Here is a 22,685-nt window from a genome sequence, read left to right as displayed (position 1 = left end):
TGCAGCCAAGATGTCAAAGATAATGAAACTCACTTCATCTACTAGTTTAGCTCTTATGTCCATGTTCGAGCCAAACCTATAACACTAAGCTATCAGATACTATTAAGGAACACCTGCAAAGCCAACAGGGCTGAATTTGCCATTGCCCTTTTCAGTGCACAGGTTTCTGCCAACAGTCTACTATGTTGCTTTTTTTGAGAATTTTTAACAGTTTGATACAATAGAACAGCTTGCTATGCCATTTCAGAGAGCAGATAAGAGTCAACTACTTTACTGTGGGTCTGTGGTCACATGCAGGCCAAATCAAGAAAGAATGGTAATTTTTTTTCCTCAAAAATGTAACTGACCAAACGTGTTTTATAACAACTGATAATGGTTTTCATGGTCTTCATTAGACTTTAATACCAGATTTTGTTGGGATTCCAGCCTAGGTTTCCATAGCATTACGTGAGTATCTGGAATACCATTTTACTATTGCCTCGCCAGCAAATTATAAAAGGTTTAGAGGTCTGCTATTTTTGCTTCAGGAAGCCTTCAGGGATGCTTAGTCATTGAGATGTGGAGCAAAAGATAGGCTGAATCCAAGGGAGTCCAACAACAAAAGAGTATCAGCCCTTGTAAAACAGCCAAAAAGATGAAAGACGTTTTTTGAGGAAGTAACAAAGAGGACTGATGAGGGCAGAGCAGTAGATGTGATCTATATGGACTTCAGTAAGGCATTCGACAAGGTTCCCCATGGGAGACTGATTAGCAAGGTTAGATCTCTCGGAATACAGAAAGAACTAGCCATATGGATACAGAACTGGCTCAAATGTAAGAGACAGAAGGTGGTGGTGGAGGGTTGTTTTTCAGACTGGAGGCCTGTGACCAGAGGAGTGCCACAAGGATTGCTGCTGGGTCCTCTACTTTTTGTCATTTACATAAATGATTTGGATGTGGGCATAAAAGGCATAGTTAGTAAGTTTGCAGATGACACCAAAATTGGAGGTGTAGTGGAGAACGAAGAGGGTTACCTCAGATTACAACAGGATCTTGACCAGATGGGCCAATGGGCTGAGAAGTGGCAGATGGAGTTTAATTCAGATAAATACAAGGTGCTGCATTTTGGGAAAGTAAATCTTAGCAGGACTGATGCACTTAATGGTAAGGTCCTAGGGAGTGTTGCTGAACAAAGAGATCTTGGAGTGCAGGTTCATAGCTCCTTGAAAGTGGAGTTGCAGGTAGATAGGATAGTGAAGGAGGTGCTTTCTTTTATTGGTCAGAGTATTGTGTACAGGAATTTGGAAGTCATGTTGCAGCTGTACAGGACATTGGTTAGGCCACTGTTGGAATATTGTGTGCAATTCTGGTCTCCTTCCTATCGGAAAGATGTTGTGAAACTTGAAAGGGTTCCGAAAGGATTTACAAGGATGTTGCCAGGGTTGGAGGATTTGATCTATAGGGAGAGGCTGAACAGGCTGGGGCTGAGTGGAGGCTGAGGGGTGACCTTACAGAGGTTTACAAAATTATGAGGGGCATGGATAGGGTAAATAAGCAAAGTCTTTTCCCTGGTGTCAGGGGGTCCAGAACTAGAGGACATAGGTTTAGGGTGAGGGGGGAAAGATACAAATGAGACCTAAGGGGCAACTTTTTCACACAGAGGGTGGTATGTGTATGGAATGAGCTGCCAGAGAAAGAGGCGGAGGTTGGTAAAATTGCACCATTTAAGAGGCATTTGGATGGGTATATGAATAGGAAGGGTTTGGGCCGGGTGCTGGCAGGTGGGACTAAATTGGGTTGGGATAACTGGTCGGCATGGACGGGTTGGACCGAAGGGTTGGTTTCCATGCTGTACATCTCTATGACTGTAAGTGTACTGTAAACTTACATTAGCCGAAGTATATCAAAAGACAAGGAGAATATAGATAATGTCTAATTCTTCTGAGAAATCACATTTGACAAACTTGCTAGATTCCTTTGAGCATCCAACAAGCAGAGTTGATCGAGGTGATCTAGTAGATCTGGTGTATTTGAATTTCTAGAATGCATTTGATGAGTTGCCACACAAAATAGCGTTGCATAAAATAGGAGCTTGCGCTATTGGGGATAATGCATTCGAATCGAATGATGATTACAAGAGACTGCCAGTCAGGATTAATGTGTCTTTTTCAGATTGAAAATATGTAACTAGCAGAGTGCCACAAGAATTGGTTCTGGGCCTCAATTATTTACTATCTATGTTAATGGTGTGAAGGAGGGGACAGAGTGTTATTTATCCAGCTTTATTGATGATACAAATATAGGTGGGAGGGCTTGTTGTGATGAGGACCAACGGAATCTACAAGTGGGTATAGAAAGGTTGAGGTAGGCAAAGACTTGGCTAATGGAGTTTAATGGAGGAAAGTGAGTCAGCATCTATTCTGCTGGTAGAAGCAAAAGGCAGACCGTTACTTAAATGCAAAACAACATCAAAATGCAGCAGAGAGGATATGGGTGTTCTTTGCATGAAACATAAAAAGTTAACATGCAAGGGAGCAAGCAATTAAGAAAGCAAATGGAATATTGGCCTTTATTGCTAGGAGTTTGGTGTTTAAAAATAGGGAAGTCAGGTTACACCTATACAATTGTGCCTGCAGAACTATGTACAGGTTTTGTTGCTAAATTTAAGTAAGGACACACTGACGTTGGAGACAGTTCAAGAGACTCACAGGACTGATTCCTGGGATGAAGGGGTTGACTTATCAAGCACAGCTGAACAGGTTAGTCCTTTGTACATTAGAGTTTAGAAAAATGAGGGGTGTTCTTATCGAAACATACAAGATTTAAAGGGTTTGGCTGGATTGGTGTTTTCACTAGTGGGGAATCTCAAACTAAAGGACATAATAAGAGAATTAGGTGACACTCATTTAAATAAGAAATGCAAATGACATTTTTTCTCCCAGGGGATTGTGAATGTCTGGTATTCTTTACATCAGAGAGTTGTGAAGCCTAGAACATTAAATTATTTAAGGAGGAGATAAAAAGAAGTTTTAAATATTGAGGGATTGAAGACAACGAGAGACTGACATGACAGAGTTTAGGCTTAGGTCAAATCAATGACAATGTCAGACTGGTGGGCAGGCCTGAGAGGCTGAATGGCCTATTTCTGCTCTTATTTCTCATGCTCTGTTCTTTTTTGTGACCTTTTAAAAAGCTGGCACGAACACTGAATCACCAAGGCCTTCAATTTTTCTGCAAGCCCTTAATGACATTGGAGAGTGTGCTCTGAGGCAACAAAATTAGATTGATAGCCACCAGTGGTCTTAGGTGGTTCTTGAGACCAACAACTGCAATGATGAATGGTAGTTAATAAAGAAAGTTCTGCAAGATTAAATTTAAGGTTGATGCATAGAAATAAAGTAAACCATACCTTTAATGGTTAAGGACCACAGTGAAAGATATATTTTACTGAATTTGAATGATTACTGGCCACTTATTTGGTTTGTAATTTAGAAAAACCTTTTGGTTCAAAGTTGATATCTTCAATTGATAATAACAAAATGTCCAAACCACCTTTTGGCAGGGGGACAAACACATGTTGATGTTACTACAAGCAAGATTAGCATTGTTATTTTGTTCAATTAAGCTTGCAGAAATAGATAAAGGATATTTAAGGTTATATTTAGAGTCAAAATCGATATATTCTTTAATAGGAAACGTAAAATGGCCCCAGTTTTCAGTTTACTTAGCAACTGCGAGTTCATATACCATGCTGGTATTGCACATACAATAGGGAGATGTCAATATCTTCACATTTCCAGTGGAAGAATCATTTGATATACTGTCATTACATTTCTACTGGAAACGGAATTTTTGAAAGACAATAATATATATTTTGTGTTGTATAATGCTGATTTATAAAGCATGGGCATATCACTTAGCTTTGCCAGACCCCTTTAGTTACACAAAGTGCAATACCTAGATAGTAGTTATGTTAGCCAGTGCAACTCTGCCTTAGTAGATAACATTTTCATTGATTCAGTATAATAAATTATGTAAAGCTTTGTGAAGTAAAGCTGCCAAGAGGACCATAGGGCTGCTCTCTCATCACAGATATATCTATCTATATATAGAGAAGGGATGGGTGGGGGAGGAGAGAGAGAGAGAAAACAGGTGGTGGGGATGTTTAACCGGAAAGTCACCAGCTCTCAGGAGAGGGCTGAAGTTGACAAGGTGAGAATTTCATTGTGACCTCAGCCAGCGTGGGAATTGAACCTACTCTTTTGGGGTCACTCTGCATCACAATCCAGCTGTGCAGCCAAATGAGCTGACCACTGTATCTATAGTGATAGTTAACTAAGAGCTGTTCTGCCAGACAACATACTGGTAAAACACTCAGCCACTTTGGCAGCATCTGCAGACAGTCAAACAGAATTAACATTCCAGATCAATAACCCTTCGATTAAATGGTTCTGAATAAGCTTCATCGATCTGAAGAACTCTTCACAGATGGTGCCAGATCTGTAGCGTTTCCAGAATTTTTCTGGAATTTGAGAATTTATTTCAAATTTCCAGCATGTTTAGCATTTCACTTTATGTGAAAGGATGATGACTTTTTAAAAATAGAAACCATCAAGGTTAAATGGAAACTCAGCTCAGCTTACTTTCTATTTGAATAATTTACTAATGTTTTTTAAAAAACACTTTCCTTTGATGCATCTGTAATTCACTACTTTCCAAACAACTGTCAAAATCATTGATGCAATCAAAGACCCACTGCTCATTAAGACAAAATTTCAAAATTATTTGGCATAGAAAAGTGATATATTTCTATAAATATTAATAGGTACTATTCTACAGATATTTCTGCTCATCCCACAACATACTGCGTGAAATCTCCCCTCACAGCTGCATGCTCAATAGCCTAACGCTGTTGTGTGTAAATGAGCATCAAGGGAGATCAATAGTTTTATTCTAATTTCAAATATCCCTAACAAATAAGCAGCTTAGTGTGCAGAAGTAAATTCTTATGAACGGTAATCGTATTTTTTTTTCCCTTTACTGGATGTTGGCATGGCTGGTATTTAGTTCTCATCCTAAATTGCTTCTGATAAGGGTGTGCGCCGCTTTCATGAACTGCTGGCGGTGAATGTATTCTCTCAGTGCAGTTGGGTAGACAGTTACAGAGTTTTAATCCACAGATGATAAAGAAGTGGTAATGCATTTCTAATTCAGGATGTTGAAAGACCTGGAGGGAGATTTGCACAAGGTAGATTACCCATGCATCTGTTCTCCTGCTACTTCTGGGTGGCAGAGGTCACAGTTTTGGGAGCTTCTGTTAAAATATTGTCTGACAAGCTATCATAGTGCATGTTTACTGCTGTCGCTGCCTACTGGTCGAATGAGAACATGTTTAAGGGGATGCAAGTCAAGTAGGTTGCTCTATGCTTGATAAACTTCAAATGTTGTTGGAACTACACCGACCCAAGCAAATGGAAAAAAATTCCATCATTGACATGGACACGGCTTCCAGGTGGTAGAAAGGTTTGGGGAGCCAGGTGGTTAGTGACTTGTAGCCAAAGTTCCAAACTCTGACTTGCTTTTGCCCGCCACAATATTTGCGTAGTTGGTCCAATTAAATTTCTGATGAATGGGAATCTGCAGGATTTTGATGTGCCAGATTTGATGATGTTATTGCCACTACATGTCAAGGGGAAGTGATTAAATCCTGCTGTGCATGGTTGGGAGATGATGAGCTTAGAGGCAGTGGAGGGGAGATCACCAGTTGAAATGAGGCTAGTGTCTGTTGTTGACATGGTAGTCTGATGCTTCATAGTGGGTTTATGATCCAGGAGGATGTACAGCTTGCTTCTAGCTGCTTCCCAAAATCCACAAATAGGACTACCTGGGTACACCCAGTGTTTTTGCCTGCTCATGCTCCAAAGAACCCATGTCTTCCTACCTTGACTCAGGCTTTTTCTCCCTTTGTCCAGTCCTTCCTGCTTATATCTGCAATTTCTCTGACGCTTTATGCCAGTTTCAGAACTTGCAGTTCACGGATTCGAGTCGCCTCCTCTTTACCATGCCAACTCTGACAAGGGGGCCTCTGCAATATCCACCTTCTTCCTCAACCGAGGATTCCTCAGCACCATTGTAGACAGGGTTCTCAACCATATCCAACCCATCCCCTGCACTTCAGCCCTCACCCCCCTTTCTTCCCTCTTGCAACAGCAATAGGGTCCCCCTTGTCCTTATCTCCTGTCCAACCAGCATCAACATCCAGAGAATCATTAGCTGCCATTTCTGCCTCCTCCAGTGGGATGCCATCACCAGACACATCCTCCCCTCCTCTCCCCTCTCTTGTCAGCCTTCCGCAAGGACTGTTCCCTCTGGGATATCTTGGTCCACTCCTCCTTCACTCCCAACAACCCCCCCCATCGCACAACAGCTCCATGGCACCTTCCCTTGCAACTGCAAGGGAACTGTAACTGCCCACTTACTTCCTCCCTCCTCAGTATCCAAGGGCCCAAACACACCTTCCAGGTGAAGTAGCACTTTACCTGCACTTCACCCAATCTAATCTATTGCATTCGCAGCTCACAATGTGGTTTCCTCTATATTGGGGAAATGAAGTATAAGACTGGGTGACAGCTTTGCAGAACACCTACGTTCTGTCAGCAAAAAGACCCCAAACTTCCAGTTGCCTGACACTGCAACACACCACCCTGTTCCCTGGCCAATATCTCTGTTTCATGCTTGCTGTAGTGCTCCAGCAAAGCTCAACAAAAGCTTGAAGAATAGCATCTCATTTTCCGCTTTGGAACTCCATAGCCTTCTGCATTCAATATCATGTTCAACAATTTTAGGACTTAAGGCAATTTCTCCCATGTCCTTATTCCAACTCCACACACACTAGGCCTTGTTATCTCATGGTCTGCTATTACACACTATCTATTGTTCGTCACGAATAGACCCCATTATTGGTTTTCATTCTCCGAATTCACTCATTTGTCTGTTCAACTGTCCTTCTCTCTTTGGGTTCCATCTCGACCTACTCTTTACTCTTTGCCCCCTATCTTCCACATAAAAAAACATTTTCTCACTACCATTCGTTCTGAGGAAGGGTCACAACCCAAAGCATTAACTCTGCTTTCTCTCCATAGATGCTGCCAGACCTGCTGAGAATTTCCAGCAATTTCTGTCTTTGTTTCTAACTTCTCAGTCATCAAACCATTTGCAATAATTTATAAAAACATACGCATAAGTCAGTAGGCTTTAAGTCAATCCAGATCAGTAGTATTCAACTGATGATACCCGTTTCCATAACTTTACCTTAGATGGGACTTTCACGTCTTTTCTAAGTATAGAGAGATCCTTGTAGTATTCTTTATAATCGTCCAACACCTCAATGCTGCCTGCCATGGCCTCATCAAGTGCTTCATAATCATAGGAGGAAGATTTGCGAATTCTTTTGAACTGTTTATTTTGTAGCTGGCTGAGATAATATTTCCAGCGCTTTGGAAATTCTCGCAACAGTGCACCAATGAGGGAGACAACAAGAGGAGAACCTGCAAAATAAAATACATTTTGTTTTGTTGAGATAATTTATTACAAAATACCACATCATTTTACTTCATAAATTCATGGCCAGGGATTTTTTCCTAATGTTATTTAATATTGGCAATTAATACATTATAATATTATCAAAACCATGTCTGAAAGAACTATGAGAAACTTTATACACACTTTCTTTCACTTTTTGTTTAAGCAAGGTGAGGTCTGATCTTTATCAGATGAACCTACAGGCCAATTAGAAGAAATTTCTAAGACTTATGGTGTGGGTGAATTAATTAGCCCGAGTGAATACAGACCACCTTTATATTCAGATATTTGGATCCCTCCACCTCCTTCCTCAACTACATTCATCTAAAGTTCAAAGAATCAATGGCATCATCAACTCACAAAAACAGCATCAGCTCAAGAATGTACTCTAGCACAGTCTGTAACCCCATGGCCTCACAATCCCCCACTCAATCATAACCATCAAGCCAGCAGTTCAACCCTGGTTCAATGGAGAGTGGAAGAGAGCATTGCAGGAGCAACACCAGGCATACCTAAAAATTAGGTAAGAGAAAGAGAGGACTGCAAATGGTGGAGATGACAGTCAAGAAGTGTGACGTGGAAAAGCATAGGCAGTCCGGCAGTACCTGAAGAGCAGGAGAATCGATGTTTTGAGCATAAGCTCTTCATCAGGAATGACACTTAAAAAATTAGGTGCGAACCTGGTGAAGCAACCAAACAGGACAATTCGCATGCCAAACAGTATAAGTTACAAGCGATAAACAGAACTAAGCAACCCTACAAACAATCAGATCTAAGCTCTAGAATCCTGCCACATCCAGTTGTGAATGTTGGTGGACAATTTAACAACTCACTGGAGGAGGTGACTCCACAAATAGCCCCATCCTCAATGATGGAAGAGCCCAGCATATCAGTGCAAATGATAGGGTTGAAGCATTTGCAGCAATCTTCAGCCAGAGGTGCCGAGGGGATAATCTATCTCAGTTTCATCCAGTGGTTCCAGCATCACAGGTACCAGTCTTCAGCCAATTCAATTCACTCCATGTGGTATCAAGAAACAGTTTGAGGCACTCGACACTGCAATGACTATGGGCCATGACAACATTCCAGCAATTGTATGATGACTTGTGGTACAGAACTTGCCACTCCCCTAACCAAGCTATTCCTATAAAATTACAACACTGGCATCTAACCAACAATGTAGATAATTGCCCACGTATGTCCTGTACACAAAAAGCAGGAGAAATCTAACTGGCTAATTACTATCCCATCAACCTACTCTCTATTATCAGTAAAATGATGAAGATGTCATCAACAGTGCTATCAAGTAGCACCTGCTCAGTGACGCACAGTTGTAGCTCCTCAGCTCCTGACTTCATTACAGCCATGATTCAAACATTGAGAAAAGAACTAAATTCCAGAGGTGAGGTGAGAGTGACAGCTCTTGACATCAAGGCTGAATTCAACCAAGTGTGGCATCTAGGAGTTCTAGCAAAACAGGAATCAATGGAAATCAGGGCAAATTATATGCTGGTTGGAGTCATACCTGGCACGTAGCAAAATGGTTGTGGTTGTTGGAAGTCAGCCATCTTAGCTCCGGGACATCTCTACAGGAGTTCCTCATGGCAGTGTCCAAGGTCAAACCATCTTTGCTGTTTCATTAATGACCTTCCCTCCATCATTTGGTCAGAAGTGGGATGTTAACCAATGATCTCACAATGGTCAGCAGTCCATGTTAAAATGTAACAAGATCTTGACAACATCCAGGTTTGGGCAGACTAGCGGCAAGTAATATTACTGACACAAAAATGCCAGGCAATGACATCTCCAATAAGAGACAATCTAACCACCACCCATTGACATTTAATGGTGTCACCATCACTGAATCCTCACTATTAACTCTCAATTGGTCACACCACATAAACACAGTGATTACACAACAGTTTAGAAGCTAGGAATACTGCAGTGAGTAATCCACTTCCTGACTCCCCAAAGCCTGGCCACCATTTACAAGATACAAGTCAGCAGCATGATGGAATACTCCACATTTGCCTGGATGGGTGCAGCTTCAACAACATTCAAGAAGCTTGACACCATTCAAGGCAAAGCAGCTTGCTTGATTAACACCAGAACTACAAATATTCACTCTCTCCATCACTGACACTCAGTAGCAGCAGATGCCTGAAGAAATTCAAAAGATCCTTAGACAGCACCTACCAAATCCAAGGCCACTTTCATCTAGAAGAACAAGGGCAGTAAATATATAGGAACACCATCACCTGGAAGTTCCCCTCCAAGGCACTCACCGTGTTGACTTGGAAATATATCGTGTTCCTTCACTGTTGCTGGATCAAAATCCTTGAATTCCTTCCATAAGGGCATTGTAGGTCAATCAACAGCACCTGGACTGCACAATTCAAGAAGGCAGCTCACCACCATTAATTTCTCAAAGACAACTAAGGATGGGCTATAAATTCTGACCAGCCAGCAATGCCTATATCCTACAAGTGGATTTTTTAAAAAAAATCACCATTCTGCAGTACACACTTGGGACGAGGGAAGAATAACATTAGATGAAACTGTATAAAAAGGAACAGATATATCTATGTTGCCCACTTCAAATGCACACAAAGCATCTAGCATCATCAATGCACCTGCTTGTTCACTGAAAACCTTCATGAATTTGTAACCAACAACTTTAGCTTTGCCCTATCTCTCAGTCTGATCAGCACTCATTGCTCATATTTGTACTGGGTGGCTACCATATTCAAGTGTCACTTTGAATTTCTCTGCTGGATAACCCCAGAACCCGAACCCCCAAAAAAACTGCAATGTCTTCAGGAATATGGAAGTGGGTAAGAGAAAATTGGAAAAGGAAGGAAAGTAAAGCCAGTTTTTTTTGGAATAGTTTGATTTTTATAAAAAATGCAAGACAGCTATAAGCCCCTCTTTAAGGATGGCTGGATAATTTTCTAAACTTGCAAAATAGCTTAATTCATTTTTAAGCATTTCAGTAAAACAAAGTACAAAAACTACTCCTGCCATTTAATTAGGTCACATAAGTAATTTTCAGAACCAGAATTTTCCAAACTTCAAAACGAGCCACATCAAGGAGCATGGAATTTACTGGAACTGACAACAATCCAATGTTTGAAATGAATAATATATAAAGCTCACACCATCTTCTCTGCAACATATAATTTGTGCAGAACAAGAGTCCCTTTTAAAGGAAGCAAAGTTATGAACAAGCAGCAAAATTGTAATTCTTTTCTGCTCAAGTGTTCTTAGTAGTGGAACTACCAAAAAAACTCTAAACTTATCTGACTAACAGAAAAATGGGCACCTTCACTTTAATACTTTTATTGTTTGAAGTTTAATACGCTGGTGTTTCAGAGTCCTGTAAAAGTGGAAGCAGGAGAAGATGGTGAAAATGTTGAAACGAACTGCAAAATAAATTAAGATTTATTCAGATGATGAATGAACTTGCATCATGACTCACAAAAAAGTATCTTACTTTAGGCAAGTCCATTTGCAAAAGGTGAAATTTTCGAAAAGCAGAAGTGAGTGATAGAAGTGAATAACAGAAGGGCTTGTTGCAGAACAGCACAGACGTAGTGACTCTGGGTTGGCAGATTATAGCGGAGCAGATGGAAAAGAAGACACAGTGAACATATGATTCAAGGTCATAGGAAATAAAAACAAGAGTAAACCTTTCAGCTAATTGAGCTTGCTCTATCATTCATGAAGATCATAGCTGATCTGATTGTAGTCTTAACTGTGCTCTTCTGTCTGATCCTGAAACCTTAGTTTTCTATGTAAATCAGAAATCTCCCGACCTAAGCTTTGAATATATTCAATAACCCAACTTCCACTGTTCACTGTGTGACAGAATTCCAAAAACTAATGACCTTCCAAGAAAAAAAATCTTCTTCATGTACAATTCTCTCTTAAATAGGAAACTCCTTGTTCTGGGTTCTTTGATGAAAAACATCCTGTCTACATCTGCCCAATCAAATCCACTTGGAAACTAATGTTTCAATAAAAACAGTTCTTATCCTTCTGAACTCCAATCAGTATAGATCCAAAATTCTATTTAAAAAGCTGGAAAAACTCAACGGGTCAGGCAGCATTTGCAAAGAAAGAAACTTAGTTAACATTTCGAGTACTCATCAAAATCAGCAAGAGTCAAATCTGCTCATGTTTCCTCATAAGACAATCCTATTATCCCAAGAATCAGCCTTATGAATCTTTGCTGGACTGCATCCAATTCAAGTACATCTTTCCTTAAGAAAGGCCATCAACGCTGTACACAGTACTTTACATGTGGTCTCAACAATAGCATGATTAGACAAGACTACCCTACTTCAGTATGCCATTCCCCTTGCAATAAAGGCTAACATTCCACTTGTTTTCCTGATGATCTGCTGTACTAACTATTTATGATTCATATATAAGGAGTCACAAATCACTCTGTAATGCTGCATTCTGTAGTCTCTCTCCATTTAAAAAGAATACTCTGCTATCACATTCTTCCCACCAAAGTGGATAACCTTATATTCATGATATTCAACCTCATGACATGAACCAATTGGGCGGCATGGTGGTACAGTGGTTAGCACTGCTGCCTCACAGTGCTAGAGACCCGGGTTCAATTCCCGCCTCAGGCGACTGACTATGTGGAGTTTGCACATTCTCCCCGTGTCTGCGTGGGTTTCCTCCGGGTACGCCGGTTTCCTCCCACAGTCCAAAGGTGTGCAGGTTAGGTGAATTGGCCATGCTAAATTGCCCATAGCGTTAGGCAAGGGGTAAATGCATGGGTGGGTTGCACTTCGGCGGGTCGGTGTGGACTTGTTGGGCTGAAGGGCCTGTTTCCACACTGTAATGTAATGTAATCTAATCTAAAAACACTAAACATCTCTCAATGCAGGCCAAGAGTCATACACGAGAACCTTATGGTCATAATGTTTAAGAAATGCGGTTCAATTTGCAATTCCAAAAGCCCATGGTAATCATTAACATTAGCATTAGTTAATCCCCAACCGTCAAGACCCAGGAGTTACCATAAACCAGAAACTAAAAAATGGGCTAGCTACGTAAATAGCATGGCTACAAGAGCAGAACAGAGATAAAGAATTCTGTGACCAAAGCTTGCTCATCATCTACAAAGCACAAGTCACGAGTTGATGAAATACTCTTCATTTGTCTATATATGTACAAATCCAACAATACCTAAAGAACTCAACACCATCCACAATACAGCAGATTCACGTGTTTGGCAGTCAAACTATCACTTCCACATCGACTCACACACTGACACACAATGGCAGCAACTCATCAGGGCTGCTTCCACTGCATTTTTCAAATTCTTAACCTCGACAACGTAGCAGGACAAGGGCAACAGATGATTGGGAACAGCACCAACCAGAATTTCTCCTCCAGGACATGCATCATTCTAGATCACTGATCCTTCACTGTCACTCGGCCAAAGTCCTGGAACTCACTTCCTAACAATACTGAGAATATCTCTACATTTCAAAGGATATAGTGATTCAAAAAGACAGTATGCCATCATCTTCTCAAAGACAATTAAGGATGGAAACTAAATGATGGTCAGCCAGCAAAAGCAAGCACACTATTAGACACATTAAAAGAAAACCTTGCTAACAATTATTTTCATCACACACTTTACATATATATGCATGATATCCATGGATCAACTGGCCTTACCCATAGTAGAATTAAATCATAGAAAGCTTATTTTCAACAAGCATTACAAAAAAAAACACCTGACAGATCACGTCTGCTCTAGCCATAAAAAAAACCTCTCAGCCTACCACACAGCAAGTCCATGTCTTCTTCTGGGATTCAGACTTTTCAGACTGGATTTACAGGTATGTAACAGCATAGCACTGACACGTTTTGCAGGACCAACAACTGTTGGTTTGTGATTAAGGTTGAAAGCTATCACCATTCTTCCTTTCTGAAGTTATTTTTAATATAATCATTCAGAATGCTATGACATACTTTCAAAGCAGGTGGGACTTGCACAAGAGGCAGGGACACTATCACTGTGCCACAATATCCTCACTCAAATATTAGCATGTGATTTCCCCCAAAATTAGCCCAGCGACACTAACACTATAGTAACACATCCCCCAATTCTCCTTTCTACTACTTTAATAAACCAAATAGTGAAATTTGGGATTGGGAGCCCTTAAAGGGAACTGCAAAAGAAAACCTAAATTTCAAAGGAAACTTAACAAGGTAAATTCAAACAGCATTGTGAAAGATGTTGGTTCACTCCAGCCCCTGCAGTACCCACCAAATGTGAAGGGTCTGAATCATGCCAGTGGATACATGTTCTTTGTCCAAGGATTCCCACACATAAACGTAACCATGAGGGTAGGCAGTGAAAATCCCACATGGCCTGCTGCCTAGACCTTGCATGCATGTTTAATGTTCATCTGCCTTTCATTAGAGAGTATGGAAACTTAAATTTAACCATGCAAAATGTGAGAACTATACCTTCAAAGAACCAGAAAATTTAATTAGTGTTAGTCTCTGTAAGAAGGTACAAATTGCTGTCTCACAGGTGCAGAAGCATTTTGTGATATTATCATTACAAAGGATCATCATTCCAGATTACTTACAGACATAGTGAATTTTTAATTACAGCACTTTCTAAAAAAAAAATGAAGATATACAACAAAATGATGATTGTGGAAGCAAATTCAGTGTTGGTCTCGCAAAGCCCTGTATAATCTATGGGACCTATTATAGGTGAGGCAAAGACCCAGTGGTTTTATTGCTAGACTACTCATTCAGAAACTCAGCTAATGTTCTGGGGGACCCAGGTTCAAATTCCACCATGGCAGATGGTCGAATTTGAATTTAATAAAGAATCTGGAATTAAGGGTCTCATGATGACCATTTAGCCACTGTCAATTGTCTGAAAAACCCATCTGGTTCACTAATGTCCTTTAGGGAAGAAAATCTGCCATCCTTATCTGGTCTGGCCTACATGTGACTCCAGACCCAGAGCAATGTGGTGACTCCTACCACTCTCTGGGCAACTAAGGATAGGCAGTAAATGCTGGCCGAGGCAGAGGAGCCTACAACCTATGGAGTAAATATTTTTTTAAAACACATCTGTAGAACAAAAGAGAAACTTCAGAGACACTTGCAAGGAAAAGACAACAAGGGACTGACTATCCATCTCCTGTGAAGTACAGCTCAAACAAAATACAAGCTCATCTTTTATCTTCACAGGAATTTATAAAAAGATGAAGTTAAAAGCCAATTGCAATCCTTAGTCTGTGTGTGCTAGTTGGCTATTGTGCTGCAAGGATCTCAGTTTGAGGATAGACATTAGACACCTCTGCAGGTGAAAGAAATACTCTCTCACTCTGATTGGTAGAAGCCAGGCCAGCCAGTGAAGTCAATATCAAGAAAGGAACAAGTCAAAATCCTGTAAGTTAAGAGAAGCTGGAGTCTTGAAATCACTATAAATCAATATCATCTAACTTAGCAAACACTATATTCCACCCTCACAGATCCCAAAGACTGATTTTAATGTGTTTTTAACTGATACCTATATATCAATACACACTTCTAAAATGTGTGTGTGTGTGTGTGTGTGTGTGTGTGTGTGTGTGTGTGTCTGTGTCTTATTACCTTTTCTCATGTTTGGTAACTAATAAATGAACTCTTTTCTTGAAGTTAAGGGAACCTGGTTAATTTGGCTCTATTTAAAACATTACTAAAATTGGATTAATAAATGGTATTCATAAAGGAAGTTTTTTAAAACTAACTTTGTTTTAACTGACCATGAGAAGGATTGAGTTAAGGGAGCAAGGTAGGAAGGAGAGCAAGTTAATCTGGCACAGCGGTTGGCACTGCTGCCTCACAGCACCAAGGGCCCAGGTTCAATTCCAGGCAATTGTCTGCTTGGAGTTTGCACATTCTACTTGTATCTGTGGGGGTTTCCTCCAGGTGTTCCAGTTTCCTCCCACAGTCCAACGACGCGCAGGTTAGGTTGAGTGACCACGCAAAATTGCCCATAGTGTCCAGGGATGTGTAGGTTAGATGAATGAGAAATATAGGGTTACAGGGATAGGGTAGGTGGTGAGTCTGGGTGAGATGCTCGTTGGAGAGTCGGTGTGGATTCGATGGACCAAATGGCCTGTTTCCACACTAAAGGGATTCTATGAGACAAATCCCTCCTTAGTGAGCAGTTTAACCATTTGGAGACATCTTACCTGAATCATACGGAATTGGGCAACCTCAGCTGAGGACCGATCATAATAATGTTTTATTAGTCAGCCACTGACAAAAGGATTACATCTCTTTAAAGTTGATAACTCTGAAGTTCATAATGAAGTCGATTAGGAAGCTGCTGCCTTAGAGTTAGTTTGTTTCTTTATCTAAATATCACCAACAAGGTTTCTGTCACCTTACAGAGAAAAAAGATCAATGTAACTAATGTTATGTAAGCCTAGTGTGAGCTCATTCAAAAATTAATTTTTCAGGCTGAATCCTAATTTCAAAGGTAAATGAACAGCCTTGTGGCTCTGGTAAGAAGATCATAATAACAGCAGGAAGAGATTATTTGAGTCATTGAGCTTACTCTGCTATTCAATACACCAACAATCTGGCTGTAGCCTTAACTCCACTTTCACGTTTACTCACAATACCTTTCCATTCCCTTGTCGATTAAAATCTGTCAGACTCCCAATTTTTTTTTTAAAATTGCATGATCAGCCTGCCCCCTGAAAGAAGAAATTCCTCACCATCCATGATCTATTTTTATATTCCTCCCATTTTGCCTGCTATCAGTGATTGATGTACAAGGGTCTCCAGATCACTCTAGCACTGCACTGAGCAGTACTTCCATTTAAATAATATTCTGCCTTTCTATTCTCCCTCCCAAATTAAGCACCCTTTCACTTTCACACAGTGTACTCCAATTGCTGAATTCTGGCCCATTCATTTAACCCCTCAAGGTCCTGGTGCACTCTTTGTATCCTCATCACAACTTACTTTCTGATCATTATATACAGTTCTGGGGAGATTTTTCTAAATAATGCAAATTACTACTGCTATTTTTTTTCAAGCATGGATATAAAATGGTATTAGAGAGTATGTTATGAACCAGATCAAACCCTCTTCAAATATTCTTATTTAAAGGCAAATGCAATGTGCTGTGTTCCAGATGTAACCTGATTGGTTATACTATGCAGCTTCAAGCAAAACACACTTTATTCTTACTCTATAGTTAAAATACAAACAAAAGAAAGAAGAATTGGCTTAACTCTAACTCTGTTGGAAAACTTAATAGAATACTAGATTATTTAGCTACAAAACAGCAACTGATCGAATACAGTAACATCCCATAAACACACCCGTGGTAAAGGCAAAACAAATTGTAGTAGATTGTCCAACATGTAACTTTGGTAGTTGAAAGCGAACCCAAGCTTTAAGCTGTAACAGAGTAAAGGATAACAGGTTTCCATAACTAAACTTCAAAACCGCAATAACTAGTGAAAGCTAAACTAAAACCCTGACTCTACCCATTCATGATGCCTTTATTGTTCCAATTTTAAAAAAACCCAAGGACTCACAAGCTTTATTGGCTTCAAATAGACCATTCACCACCTCTGCCTCAACCTTTCACAGAAGAAACCAGGACAAAATACATCTTTTAAAGCCATAGTATCGTCACAAGTGTGACATCTAAGGTGCAACAAATGATAAATGCAGGGATGCGTGGAAATAATTTACTTTTAAATAAAAATCCCCAAACATGTAATGACATTAGAGTTCGAACGATGCAGTTCAAAGTATATCAGAGCCAATCTATTGGACTTGCATTGGAAAAATCATGAGCTCAGATTATAAAGAAACTGTGACTGTTATTTGCATACATCTAAACCTGCGTAGGGAAACACATATTTCAAAGACACATCACCTCATGAATGATTTAAATCAACAAAACCTTTGAAGAACTCACAGAACAGCTTACAAATTGCCCCATATATTGTACCAAATTCCAGATATGTAACTACTATGCAGAAAGTAAACATATTGCAATACTACCACATCTCAAGTACAATAGCTAGACTTAACTTCAGCTATATTAATATAGTTTACTGTATTTCAATGGTGAAATTCAGATTTAATCTGCTGCCATTCAGTGGCAAGAGTAAATACTACAGCTGAATAAATAATGGAATCCAGCACAGCTGCATTAACTGTTTCAGTTTGGCCACATGATGTAAAAGTTCCACGTTAACAGTCTTATGTTTCAGTGCTCACATCCCTGTCTCAAGGCCAGAAGGTTCGTGACCCATGTCTCTCTTTATCTGTAGCGCCCCCTACCCTCATATCTAGTCCTCAAGAATAGTTAATACCAGAAACGTTGACTTCTCCACCCCCTGATGCTGCCTGGCTTGCTGTTTTCCTTCAGCCTCCTGTTTGTTTACTTTGGATTCCAGCATCTGCAGCTTTTTTGTCTCATGACCTACCTGCCCTGGAGGTGTCCCCTCACATGTCTACACATGTTGACTTAAGTCTCAGGCAAAATCTTTCTTTTTGACCATAGTTTCAATCACTCATGTTAATTTCTGTTTGTTGCTTGTTTCTTATCTGTAAAGTAATCTGGGATACTCTACAAATGTCAACAGTCCATTAAGAGACTTACCCTTGCATTCCTGTACAATGCTATGTGCTTCTTCTGGCAGAGAGGATACCTCTAAGTTCACAAAACGTGCTAGTACTTCTAGTCCCTTGTCATTCGTCAGACCGCTTTGCACAGAAACAGAAAAGTTATTACCTGCAAAATAGTAAAAAGATTAAATGAACATTTTTCTGTGGCTTGTACTTCTTAAACCAATAAATTTAATAAAGCAATATTACTTAAAAACTAATAAAGTGATTCATCATTTCCAGTATCACTGAAAACCTCATTCAATCCCTCCATTATAAGAACTATAATTTTCCATACATTTTTTAATTGCATCCTCTGAATTTGGTAACAAATGTTCAGACACACACTACTGTATCCATATGGTCATTAACCAGAACTCTATGGTGTCGTTGTAGAATCACAATAATCTCAACACGAAGGACCATTTGACTCACATGACATCTACAAGGTCTTCAATGAAACTTTCAACTCTAATTTTTTTTATTATTAGTTCACAGCACCTTTTCATATTCATTCATTGTTTTTCCAATAACCCTTGATTCCACTATTGACTAAAAATCTATATCTCTCAGACTTCAATATACTAGCCTTTGCCAAGGGTGCATTTGAGATACTACTATATTGAAACAGTTGCTGCTTAATAGTTAAATATTTGATTATTTTGTTAAGTTTTCTAATACAGTTAAGTTTTCCTTCTTTTGTTTATATCTTAACTACTGTGTGTAAAAAAAAATCAAGCCTGGTAGTTTGACCAATCGAATTAATCGGGAATATAAGGCCTTACACTTGCCTTTAAAAATAAGAAAAAGCTAAACTATCTTTTTCACAAGACACAGGCTAACCATCTCACATGCAGCAATTTATAATGCAAAATGTCAAAAATTAAACAAATCAGGGCAAGTCTAACTAACAGTTACTGTTCACTGACCAACTACACAAATTCTGGGCCATTGGTCTTTTTGATTACATTCTGTCAGGATACATTAATGTCTAGTGATTTGTATACATAGACACCAAACTTCATCAAATTTTCCACATTTCCTATCGTTAAGAAAATATTCCAATTCCCCATAACTAAAGTGGATGATCACAATTCCCCAAAATCTTACCGGTGAACCATGCTGTAACCACTGCCTCCCAACCATGTGACAAAGTTAATGGCAAAATATATGATTTCATTTTTGTTCATCATCTCCTCGGAAATACATTTTTAAAGTTCAGTAGACAATTTTCCTGTTCCACCATACTAATAGTTTCAAAATATTCATCTGAATTCATCAGTCACAATATATCTTTCACAAATTAATGCTGACTCACTTTGATAGCTGATAATTGTCCAAGCCACTCTGTCTCTGATAACAGATTACAGTGATACAGTTTACTACCATTTGCAGAAGAATCAGAAGAGGCGTAGTACCTGCTTTCACCCTCCATCTCTTAAATTATACACATTCATTTACAATCTTCCAATTCAAACACAAAATTGCTGATTTTTGAGAGCTTTGGAAATTTACGACTAATGCACCTGCAATTTCCTCACCTATTTCTCTCATAGCCTAGGGTGAAAATAATAAATCCTGATTTTCTTGCCCATCTTAGTTGTCATTATTTGCTCCATTACCATTTTAAAAACTCACATTAAACTCATTAAATTAAACCCTTTGACTTACTTTTAGTGTACTTCATGTACTAATGGAACTTTGTATCCATTTTATAGTGTAAGAGGACAAAGTAGGCATTTAACACGTCTGCTATTTTTAATCAATTAGGATCTTGCCACACCTCACTTTAATGAATCCACATTCTACTTTCTAATTTCTTTCTCCTCCTATAGCAACAATGTTAACTTTGACATCATCTGAAAGTCTTCTTTTCCCCAAATTCCCTTTGTACCACATTTGACTTTTGCTGTTTTTATATAAAGTTCTCACAGGTTGCTGAATTTCTACATTTCCTTGCATTTGTGCACATCTTTTCCTTTAGCTCGTTTCTGACCCCTGTCACATTTGTTAACCACAGTGGGCAACAATGTAACTAGAGTCTTTGCCTTTTAGAGAAGTGTCCTGGTTTTGTATGATTCAAAGTAATTTTTCAAATAGTCATATTCATAGAATCATAGAGATGTATAGCACAAAATACTTCCCAATGTTTATGGCTATCCCACAGGATCTATGACCAAGCATGAATCCAGAATCCATGTTTAACTGCAAGCCACACTCAATCCTGTCTGAAGCAAGAACTTTGGCAGTTAATTCGTATTCATCTCCTCAATATGGAAATATTTGCTACAAGGCATCCTCAAGAATCAGTCACAGTCATTCAACAAATTGTCAAGTTCCACATCATAGAAAATGGCCTTGTCTACCAAAGCATGATTTAAGAAATGAACATACTGGAGTACACAAACTCTCAAATGCCTGGCTAGCTTAATCACCTCATCATCAACCATTTATCTGCCTCCTGTGAGTAAAATTTGATTCTATTTTGATAGAAAATGCAAAGAGTTGTCTGCTGGCAAACAAAACAAGCATGGCAAGAAATAACATTTCCAACACTCTGACAGTACGTTCGAGAAGAAACAAGTATCAGCAACACTGCCATACATATCTGATTATGGTTATGCCTTACTCCCTGACATTGAGACAATTCTCAATGTAGGATCATTAGAAATTGGTCTAACCTACAGGACTCATTCATCTGTTGGACACATACTCTTCAGAACGATGAACCTTTAAATGTTGACTCTATCGCAGGTAAAGAGGTAAACATGTGGCTTAAAGATTAATTTGGGAGAAAGAGGGAGGCAGAAAACAGGAAACTATAGGCTAGTTAGCCTGACCTTAGTCATTGGTGAGATTTTAAAGACTATAATTAAGGGTGGAGTAGTTGGAAATGCATGGTGAAATAGGACTGAGTCAGCACGGATTGGTCAAGGGGAGGTCGTGTCTGCCATTTCTATTATAATTCTTTGAGGAGGTAATGAGCAAGTTAGACAAAGGAGTGCCAATGGACGTGATCTATTTGGATTTCCAGAATCCATGGTGTTAGGGGCAAGGTACTGGCATGGAATGGCTGCCTGGCAGAAGCAGAGAGTGAGAATAAAGGGGTATTTTATAGGAAGGCAAATAGAATGACTTGTGGATTTTGGCAGGGTCAGTTTTAGGACCACAATTATTCACGGTATACATTAACATTCTAGACAAAGGAATGGCATTGTTGCTAAGTTTGCAGATGACACAAAAACAGTTGGAGGGACAGATAGTGTTGAGTACTGCAGAATGACCTGGACAGGCTAGGACAGTGAGCAGATGGAATGATATGGGAAGCTGTGTGGTTTGGTAGGAAGAGTAGAGGGGGAGACTATTTTCTAAATGGGAGAAGGCTTTAGAAATCTGAAGCCCAAAGGGACTGTGCTTGGGAATGTCAGTTCAGGATTAAAGTTAAATTCAGGTTCAGTTGGCAGTTAGGAAGAAAAATGCAATGTAACTATTCCTTTCAAAAGGGCTAGAATACAACAGGGGAGAAATATTGGTGAGGCTGCATAAGGCTCTAGTCAGACTGCATTTAGAATAGTGTGAGCACGTTTGGGACCTGTATCTAGGGTAGGTAGTGTTAGCTTTGGAGGGATGCAGAGGAGATTTACAAGAATGATCCTGGAGATGAACAGCTTGTCATATGAGGAGTGGTTGAGGACTCCGGGTCTGTACTCAAATGAGTTTAGAAGGAGGAAGGGGAGATTTGGTCTCTGAGACATACAAAATACTGACAGTCCTGGTTAGAATGGACATGAAGAAGGTGCTTCTACTGGTGGGAGAGACTAGGACCTAAAGGCATAGCTTCAGAGTTGAAAGGACAATCTTTTAGCACTGAGATGAGGAGGAATTTCTTCATCCAGAAGGTGGTGAATCTATGGAACTCATTGCACAGAAGGCCGTGGAGGCCAAGTCATTGAGTGTCTTTAAAACAGACACAGATATGTTCTTAATTAGTAATGATTACAGAAAGAAAGCAGGAGAATGGGGTTGAGAAAAATAGCAGCTCAGATCAAATGGTGGAGCAGATTCAATAGGCTGAATGGCCTAATTTGGCTCCTATATCTTTTGATTTTATAGTACAGCAACTTAAATAGCTTAAGCACATACATAAACCAAACGCATAAACAACTTGATTTCTTAAAATGTAAAAGACTTTGGAAAAGCCAAAAATGAAAAGTATGTGAAAAACAATTATTTTAAGGCAAAAAACCTCGTTACCTGTAACTACATCAGCGATGCTCTTGTCTCTGCTGGTGATTAGAACACGACACTGAACATCAAAACACTTTAGCACCCAGCTGTCCCAAACGTCATCCAGAACCAAAAGGGATCTACATTAAATTGAAAAAGAACTTCAGGGTGTGCAGTGCGCTTTATACCTAATTAACAGCTTGAAGATGTGACAA

The 22,685-nt window shown here is 39.5% G+C and overlaps 1 protein-coding gene across 6 annotated transcripts in view; it reads right to left on the bottom strand.

The window, feature by feature from the left end:
- Nucleotides 1-22,685, bottom strand: part of apaf1 (apoptotic peptidase activating factor 1) — a 182,035-nt gene that overhangs the window by 138,957 nt on the left and 20,393 nt on the right. For all 6 annotated transcript variants that reach the window (XR_011955290.1, XR_011955291.1, XM_072562470.1 and 3 more), the window contains exons 6-8: nucleotides 22,498-22,610; nucleotides 18,239-18,370; nucleotides 7,291-7,526 (exon numbers count right to left, since the gene is read on the bottom strand). Coding sequence is in view for 4 of the 6 variants with exons in the window: in XM_072562470.1 (XP_072418571.1) it covers nucleotides 7,291-7,526; nucleotides 18,239-18,370; nucleotides 22,498-22,610 (481 nt within the window). In the remaining 2 variants the exon portion in view is untranslated. The remainder of the gene's footprint in view (nucleotides 1-7,290; nucleotides 7,527-18,238; nucleotides 18,371-22,497; nucleotides 22,611-22,685) is intronic.

The sequence above is a fragment of the Chiloscyllium punctatum genome, chromosome 44 (genome assembly GCF_047496795.1).
Source record: "Chiloscyllium punctatum isolate Juve2018m chromosome 44, sChiPun1.3, whole genome shotgun sequence".
In the NCBI taxonomy this organism is placed as follows: Eukaryota; Metazoa; Chordata; class Chondrichthyes; order Orectolobiformes; family Hemiscylliidae; genus Chiloscyllium; species Chiloscyllium punctatum.
Note: the sequence above shows the minus strand (reverse complement) of the source record. Positions and strands in the feature narration are given on the sequence as shown.